General features: G+C 37.3%; 2 protein-coding genes and 1 long non-coding RNA gene across 3 annotated transcripts; 2 read left to right on the forward strand and 1 right to left on the reverse strand.

The window, feature by feature from the left end:
- Positions 1-532: 532 nt before the first annotated feature.
- LOC138911236 (uncharacterized) lies at positions 533-2,408 on the forward strand. Its single transcript, XR_011416667.1, has 3 exons — positions 533-902; positions 1,129-1,207; positions 1,283-2,408. It is a non-coding gene; the product is annotated as an uncharacterized lncRNA (long non-coding RNA).
- Positions 2,409-3,852: 1,444 nt separating this feature from the next.
- Positions 3,853-6,446, forward strand: atilla. The gene is made up of 3 exons (XM_002052692.4): positions 3,853-4,025; positions 4,765-4,935; positions 6,122-6,446. Exons 1-3 carry the CDS (start codon positions 3,971-3,973, stop codon positions 6,325-6,327), a joined length of 432 nt encoding a protein of 143 aa, XP_002052728.1. The 5' UTR covers positions 3,853-3,970; the 3' UTR covers positions 6,328-6,446.
- An 878-nt stretch (positions 6,447-7,324) lies between these two features.
- crok (crooked) lies at positions 7,325-8,349 on the reverse strand. Its single transcript, XM_002052691.4, has 2 exons — positions 8,166-8,349; positions 7,325-8,085 (listed from the first exon to the last, which is right to left on the reverse strand). Exons 1-2 carry the CDS (start codon positions 8,224-8,226, stop codon positions 7,691-7,693), a joined length of 456 nt encoding a protein of 151 aa, XP_002052727.1. The 5' UTR covers positions 8,227-8,349; the 3' UTR covers positions 7,325-7,690.
- Positions 8,350-8,692: the final 343 nt, after the last annotated feature.

The raw sequence follows: 8,692 nt of genomic DNA on the forward strand, positions 1-8,692 counted from the left end.
TATCGGGCGCCCAATACCCTGTGATTTTAAAAACCGTACTTTTAGAAAACAAAATCCACAACAATCTTTCCGCAGTCAATTTCATATAAAGTTACCATGAGGTAAACAAAAGAAGGAAGTATATATTTAAGTATTTTCAGATGTATCTAATGTTTAAATGTTGCATATATATTCAATATATTACTAAACTGTTTAACAAACCTTTTCTATAAAAATAAAGTAGTACATAAAGTATTAGGAATCGTTACATTTTATCTTAATATTATATATATTAAGAATATGTTTTATAGAAAGGATATGGAGTTAACTTAAAGAGAACATAGATCTACCTAGCAACCACTTTGAATCCAATAAAATATCTATCAGCAACATGTAACTAAGCAATTTTTTTAATGGGTATCATGCGCCTTTTACTGTTTTTTGTTGTAGTTATAAGATCCCCCGCTTCGACTTGTACACACGTGCTTTTATATAATGCAATTTGAAACCGACGCACAATCAATATGCACCACAATTACAGGGAATTCAGCAGCTTGCTTGCATTTTGTATGGTCTTGTCGTTGCGGCATCTCTATCTTTCAAACTCTATGCAGCCATATAATTGAATTCTAACCCGACGCGTCATCTCCAGGGCAATAAGAGGGCAGCAGCAAACGGTCAAACCAGTACCAGAACCAGAAGCTGAAATGGTAGCAAAACCAGCGGCAATAAATGCATAGACAGGAACAACAACCCAACCCTCCCGCTGGCTACCAAAAATATAATAGAAAAATTGTGTGTCTGTCTGCATTTACTGCACGCTATTCATTGGCGAAAAATTCAATCAGAATTTATTGTTGCCGCCAATGCTGATGACCGGCGCAAAGCGGCTTAAGATTTTCTATTCTATAAATCATCATTGGGTAAGTGACAAAGTTGACGTTTCTGTTATTCTATGTGGAAAATTGACGGATATCTCGGGAGCATTATAAGCGTGCTCAGTGTGAAATATTTAACTGGCAAATGACATGCTGTGAGCGGAAATTGAAATATGTTTTGACCCGGTTTTTAGCGCACAGCAAGTATACGCACCGTTGAGCAGTCAAATTAACTAGAATCTGTTTACCCTGTACAAATCATTTATTGCAGGGATGTTCAACAATATTTATTAAAAGCGAAAGGGAATATGCTAAGGAATATCCTGAACGTCTTACTACCAACAACAAATGTGAGTGAGTCGGAGATTCTTTCTTTTGCCTGTAACATACATTTTAACAATACTCCTTTTAACCATTTTCAACAGGTGCAAGCTATATAAATATTTCTTGCGTATCAGCTCTTTCACACCAATTGCAGGGTATATATTGTCCGGTAAACGTTCATTACCCAAATCGTTGTTAATTATGTCGAACAATATGCAACTTTTACATTTGTTTGCCGCCCAATACAAAAACCAATACCTCATGCAGTTAATTGCAATTGTGCGAACTGAAATTGACAAATTTAAATACTACGAAACGCCACAAAAGATAAATTAAAGATTCTCCGTGCACAAGCAAACAAATAACAGCTTTGAGCTATGCGTAATACATAAAGATCATTTGAGAGCTGTTGTCAAAGTTAAGCTTTCGAGTTGCTGCGCAATTGAAACGTGTTCGCTGCAGTAGCTGAGCCGAAAGCTGAGCCAAAGCTTAGGCAACAGGTGGGCGGAGACTGCAAAGGGGGCGTTGTGGCACAACAAAACAAAGTCCGGTATATTTCCATTAAATACGAAATGTAAATTGAGTGAAGATTGAAAAAGTCAAAAGACTGCAAAATGTGTCTGATTACCCACGACACTTTAACCCGCGTGTACTTAAAGTACTCTGTCTGATTGATAATCAGGCGGGCGCACAAAGGCATTTGCTTGGCATGAGGCCACAATATTTCGTTGCCCTTTTGCAGAATTTTTCGCATGCACAAATAAAGCAAAGGGTTTCCCTGCCAAGGATTTAAAAATCAATGCCGTCTGAGCTGCTCATTGCGCCCGATTGCCTCAAGTACGAATCACCAAGACAACAGACAACAGGGGTTTTACATAGCCGATAGCTCAAATATCATGCACAGCAATTGGCAATCGGCGAGGGTAAGAGGGCTAAACGCAGACATCAGGACAGATAGCATTAAATATTTTGCTAATAAGGTTAATAAACTGTTCCATTTTAATACCAGAAGGTGGCTTGAAAAGTTCCAGGCTACGCCTGTTTGAAATGTTACGAAAGCCTATTTAATTTTCACAAATTACACGCAACAGGAAATAATTCTACGCTTTGAGAGCTTAGCTTAAATAAGATATGGACGCAAATTTGTAGTGCAATATAATATATGTATGTTAATAATATAAAATATAAGAATAAATTATATAAAAATATATAATTACAATTAGTTTTTTAAAACATTAATCATAGCTCCCTAGTGGTTTTTCTTATATGAAATATGTCTACTATAAAGTACTTTTAACTTGAAAAATGTATTGAAAATTATTTTTACAAGGTATTGTTTGCTGATTTCCAACATGCAAACATTAAATACCTTGTAACCCGAAGCAGATAAACAAGAAAGAGAGGAAGTATTTTGACAGAGAGTCTATTCTATCTGCTTCGGGTATATATAGAATTTGCATATTGATATAGAAAAATAATCGGATATTAAAAACAGAAAGACAAACCTCAATTATAAAGTTAAATATCTACTATTTTAAAGTTCACAATATCTACTATCTGTTACATAAATATGCACTAGTTGTATATGCCCCTTTTATCGGTTACATAGTATGACAAATCACTCTGAACAATGCTAAAAAACTGTGCCAGCTTGCAATTAAATTCAATTAAAATAAATGAAACTAAAGAAAACAAGTAAGATGCTCTAGTCGGGAGCTAACGACTAGGGAATACCCTAATCCCTCTTCCACAAACAAAAATACACCTCGCGCTACGTCTCGAGGAAGAGATTAAAATAGCAGCACAGAAAACAATACAATCGCAATTGACATGCTGTTGATAGAATTCAATAAAGACGTGTTTGGTAAATGTATACAGAAATTCCGGAAATTCGCGGTAGCAACCCCAACCAATCTTAGTGAAATTTTATGCAGGAGATCTTATTGTGCCATACAATATTCGTGTATTCTCAAAATTACAATTGCATTAAAATTATGCCTTAAATTGATTGACAATATAAATTGGAGTTTTCACTTGATTTAAAGCTATACATATATATATATAAAATATTCTAGAAACTACATGTCAAGTTTTCTGTCTCTAGTTCTAAAAGCCTTGAGATTTGCTCAAATAACACGATTTCGACATCGATTTTGATCGATTACTTGGAAAAGGGGCAAGCTATCGATTATCGGAATTCCTAGCGTTCATACCTACGGACGGACCGACATGGCTAAATCGGCTTGGCTGTTGAAGCTGATCGAGAATATATTTACTATATGGAATTAGAGATGCCTGTTACATAAATTATCACAAATACATTATACCCTTTTTACACATTTTCAGGGCATAAATAGATCAACCGCAAGAGTCAAACTTATATACACACACGCCCAAAGACTTGCCCATAGTATATACAAGAATTCACCGCAAGCGAAGCTGCTGATCAAAACAAAATAGTTTTTTTCTCATTGTTTTTCTTAATTTTTTGTTGCTCTCTCTTGTTTTTTTTTTTTTTTGGCGGCCTCTTTGCGCCCAACTCGTTTTGAGTTCCACTCACAATTTATTTAAACAATTTAAGCTGAGTAGAAAAAAGCTTCGCGCTTTGCACTCAAAACAAGTTGAGAGCTAGCGCGCAGTTTAACGGGCAAACAAACAAACCAAATGCGCATTCAGTTGGGCGACGGCAGCGAAACAGTTAAAAGCGTTCAGTTCTCGAGTTCGTGTGTTAATTTCGACAAAAGTTTTAACAAAAATAGAAAGAAAAAAAAACAACATACATATATAAAATGCAGCAACAAATTTTCGCCTGTTTGCTAATTGCCGTGTGCCTCATGCACAGTGGTAAGTTTATTTTATGTGCTTTTTTCTAATAGTAAATAAAATTAGATTTGAAATTTCGAAATGCGAAATGCAAATTATCGAAAGCTTCAATTGGAAACCGGTTTGGATCTTTTAATATCAATTCAAAGGGAAAAACACAAAGCTGAAGAGAAAATAAAATATTCAGAAATTGCTTCAAAATAATTTATTAAGATATCGAAATAAACTTTGATGGAAAGTTTTGAAAAAATGTGCAAGAAAATACCCAAAAAATGTGTTAAATCGAAATCAATGCCAATTTAGAGCAAATAGGTGAAAAATATTAATATGAATTACAAGTTACCTGTTCGTAACATTATAGACAAAATCAAATTGCATAAGAATTTAATAAATTTAATAAAATAACTCTATTATTTGACAGAGAATCCAATTAGAAAAAAAATCCGCATAAAGCATTCAATAAAAGATGAGCTATTTCAGTTTATGCACGTATTCAATCCAAATATAAGTCGCAGCTAAAGCTGATCTCATAGCCAAAACAAACAGGTAAACGTGTGTTTATAGAGAATTCTAATTGGAATTCGCAGAGGGCGTTACATAATGAAGCAAATGTAACGGAAGGCGGCACAGGTAAACTGGTTGTAACCTGAGCGAATTTGTATAGCAAATAAGATTCGACCTTGTGACGTCTCTCCCTCTCTCTCTCTCTCTCTCTCTCTTTCTCTCTCTCTCTAATTGTCTCTGCTGCTCTCGTCCACAGCAACTGCCATCAAATGCTATCAATGCAAGTCTCTGACGGATCCCAACTGCAGCAAAGATATGCTGGATGCCAATTCGAATATACGTCAGGTGGACTGCGATAGCGTGGCCAAGCCGAATACCATGGAGCAGCTGCAGCCTGTGACCAGGTGCAACAAGGTGGTCACCAGCGGTAAGTGAAAACAAAACTTAGCCCGACCCGGCAGCATAATTTGCATGCACCAAGTGTAAACACCTTGAGCGCAAATAAAAAATTTAAATTGTTATTAATGATGTCATTGCGTAGACGCTTCGAGCTAAACGACTCAAACCCGGGGCCAATGTCAATTAGCATATATAAGGTATACAAATCGCTCAAAAAACGCAAATTTTCGAGCTACAATTTAGTTTTTGACTGCCTACATGAAGCGAATTTAAATCATGAGACAAAAATAAAGCTTTGCGTGGGCTTAACATTTGGTAATCCCGACGAAAATCACAAAAATCAAATTCGGAATAAACAAACTAAATGTAAATAAAACAATTGGCAAAAAAAAACGAATCAAAATCTGATGATGCATTGCTATAAATAAGTCACAAAACGTGAAAATAATTAAATTGTTGAAAATATGAAGAAAAACCAAATGGTCTTTGAGAAGAAAATAATATTTGGGTTGGAAAATTTAGAAGTTCTTATAAAAATCAAAAATTCAGAAAAAAAAAACTATTCCACAAATGCATAATGAAGTCACATAGTTGCTAATTTAAAGAACAAGAATCTTCGGAATGATTTAGATTCAATAACCTTGAATATGTACTAGAACAGATGCGGCATTTGTCAAGACTCATGCCTAGTTTCATGAGAACTGCAGACTAGCTTGCAAATTAACAGGCGTACATGGCTAAATCAACATGATGCTTGAGACAACTCGTTCATATCAATAATTACAAACAAGTTAAGTCAAGTAAAGCTCTAGATCTGTCTCGTTACTTTCGACACAAAAAGTAGAGAATGTAGTTTACTAGCTCAAGCCAGAGACAACGAGTAGCTGCACAGGTAGGAGCCACAGTCAACATGCGTCTCGCCACATTTGACAGCAGGAAGTACAAACTCTCGCTAGTTTTCCTGTATCCGGAACGAGAGCAAAGAATTTAATACCAAAGCGACCATGATATGAGGAAACTTTACCCTATTAAGCAGAATGGTTAAACTTGTGTGCATACAAATTTAAATACATATGTTAAAAACTTACCGCAAAAAAAAATCAGCTTATGACAATCCAACAGCAGCTCTGAAAAGTCTACAAAATGTCAGAAAACAAGCAACCAAAAAATGGAATGAAATTGAATTTCTTTTTTTTTTTAAATTTTCACAACAGATCGCGCCGGCGTAATTGTCTCACGTGACTGTCACTTTGAGGTAGTTGGACAGAAGGAGAACGAGTGCACCGTAACGCACAGCCGCCAGGTGGAAAGCTGTTACACCTGCAAGGGAGATCTGTGCAACGCATCCGCCGCGGGACGCTACATGGCGATGAGCGCGGCAGCGCTGCTCGCGCTTTTCGCCGTGCAGATGGCGCTGTGAGCCGCTTCGACAAATTCATAATTCATACTTATAATCGAATTCATGTACAAATAATGTGAAATGTTATGCATATTGGTTTTTAATAAAAATAAACTTGTAGAATTTTGGAAAATAGCAAATTCAGGCACTAACCTCATGTAATCACGTATACATTTTAAGTTTTGCATTATGTTGCTCCTGAAGTCCACATCCATCCAGTATTCGTCGCAGTTATCCATTTCTGTTCTTCTCTTTTAATTAATTAATAACTTAAATTCGATACAAATAAGAACGAAATTCGGCAAAACAAAAAAAAAAAAAAACACAAAATGCACGAACGCGAATAGAATAAAAAAAAATGCAATATGGCAACGCCGGCTGTTACAAATAACGGCGCTTTCGGTGCACACACAATTTGCAAAACACAAATTAGCTTGTTAAAATGTACGCTTACAATATGTTCTCGACATACAAACAATGCCAAATGCACTCAACAATCGCTTACAACAATTTTGAAGCCTTTAAAGACATTTTGAACACGTTTAAAACATAAATTAAAAACGAGCGACGCGCACACACACGAAGAAGACAGAGAAGTGAGAGAATTGGCAATTTGCACAGGCTCCACAAGGCTCTCGTACAATTCAGCCTTTGGCAGGCCACACACGTCACAATGTGCCGTACGACTCGGTGTGGTTCAGCGAGTAACGAGATGAGTTCAGTATTGAATAAGAACGGAAAATTAGTATGAAAGTAATGAAGGCATGTAAACAACACTGATAGAAAGGTGATCAAGTTTAGTTAATTAAGTTGGACACTGAAGAAACTTACTCGCACTGTCATACAACAAGCAAAAGCAGCAACGAGTAAGTACTCGCTACTCGATACTTGGCATCGATATATTAGGAGCAATTAAAGATTAACTAATTGAATTACTTGGAACATAACTTCTCTCGCAACCTTTGTTATGTTGCTATTTAAATCATTTACTATTAATAAAGCATAATTATTGATTCAATTAGTTAGTATATATTGTTACATAAATGGTTTATTCTGTTGTAAAAATGTTCTAAATTGCATTACAATAAAATTTGTAAACTTTTCGTCGCTTAAACTAAACATTTGTAAAAACTGCATACAAAATATAAGAAAATAGTCGAGATTACACTTTGATCTTAAATGGTACGGAATATGTGCGCGTGGAATGGATATGTTTCAAAGGGATTGGTATATATATATATATATATATGTTTCTATATTCGTGCGCAGAGGCAGGACGGAAATGCGTTCCAAGTGTTAAGTTCATTTCGGTTCGAGTTGAAGGCACATTGAAAATTACACATAGAGAGTGTGGTACAGTTCGCTTTGGCTATAGTGGCTGCTGCTATTGCCGCAGGAAGTGCGCGACAAGGCCAACGGCTAGGGTGCCAAAGAGGACGCTGGTCAAGCTGCTCCGCTGCAGGCCTGCACCGTTGCAGCCGTCCTTGCTGTTGCAGGTGCAGAACTCCATGAAGATATTGTAGCTGCCGGTGCGCATCAGGCAGAAGCGTTCGTCCCCCTCAATGCCCGGCTCGCCCATGTAGGCACAGCTGCGGAAGTAGCGCCATTCGCCGTGCACCTTCTGGCGAATCTTGCGGCACATGGTCGGACGCACGCCCTTCAGGTGCTCCAGCTCCGGCGCCTGCTGGCAGTCCGTGATGGCCAGTGTGCTGTTGTCGAAGGGATCTCCGCACTTGGGATCGTTGTCGGAGCGGCAATCCCAGCATTTGATGGCCCAAGCTGTGTGTGAGACACCACGAGACAAGATTTTTAGTTTGTTTGTTTGTGTTTGTGCGCGCGCTGCTACGCATGCGACTTACCTGTTTGCAGCAGGCAGCCCAAGACGAGGGCGGCCAGCATGCATTTATCCATTGTGTTCATGCTTAGATACGTTTTTAATTAATAACTAATTTGTAAGCAGCAAATAATTAATGAAAACAAAATGCGAACACCGCCCTAAAAAATATGATGCGCGTATCGATAGACTTTTGCGTTTATCGATGGGAACAGGGCTGCCACCTGGTCGAATCTGGTATTTCTTGTAAGCCTCAAATGCTGTTGTGAGTGCGGCATAATTTTATTTAAAGCATTTAGAAAAGAAAATTAGTGAGTAGGCACAGCACTGCGAGTATGTGCGAAAATACTCATTTCAAATACTTTGCAACGCAACCGTCTGCAGCAATTAGTTGTGAGCGAAATTCTGTTAGATGAGTAGTTCAGTGCTGTAAGCAACGGCCAAGCAGGTAAGTCTATCGCTTGGCCGCCACATTCAAACTGCTGTAACTGCACTGTTATAGCTATTGTTTTTATGTTGTTTAAATTAATTTTCATGTGTTTAAAGCAAACT

This window comes from Drosophila virilis, chromosome 4 (assembly GCF_030788295.1).
Source record: "Drosophila virilis strain 15010-1051.87 chromosome 4, Dvir_AGI_RSII-ME, whole genome shotgun sequence".
Classification (NCBI taxonomy): Eukaryota; Metazoa; Arthropoda; class Insecta; order Diptera; family Drosophilidae; genus Drosophila; species Drosophila virilis.

Excerpts from the sequence above, each read along its gene's own strand:
- atilla (XM_002052692.4), top strand. The coding sequence starts at position 3,971 with ATGCAGCAACAAATTTTCGCCTGTTTGCTAATTGCCGTGTGCCTCATG. Across the intron at positions 4,026-4,764 it reads CGTGTGCCTCATGCACAGTG|CAACTGCCATCAAATGCTAT; the intron begins GTAAGTTTATTT and ends TCTCGTCCACAG. Across the intron at positions 4,936-6,121 it reads CAACAAGGTGGTCACCAGCG|ATCGCGCCGGCGTAATTGTC; the intron begins GTAAGTGAAAAC and ends TTTTCACAACAG.
- crok (XM_002052691.4), bottom strand. The coding sequence starts at position 8,226 with ATGAACACAATGGATAAATGCATGCTGGCCGCCCTCGTCTTGGGCTGC. Across the intron at positions 8,086-8,165 it reads GGGCTGCCTGCTGCAAACAG|CTTGGGCCATCAAATGCTGG; the intron begins GTAAGTCGCATG and ends TCTCACACACAG.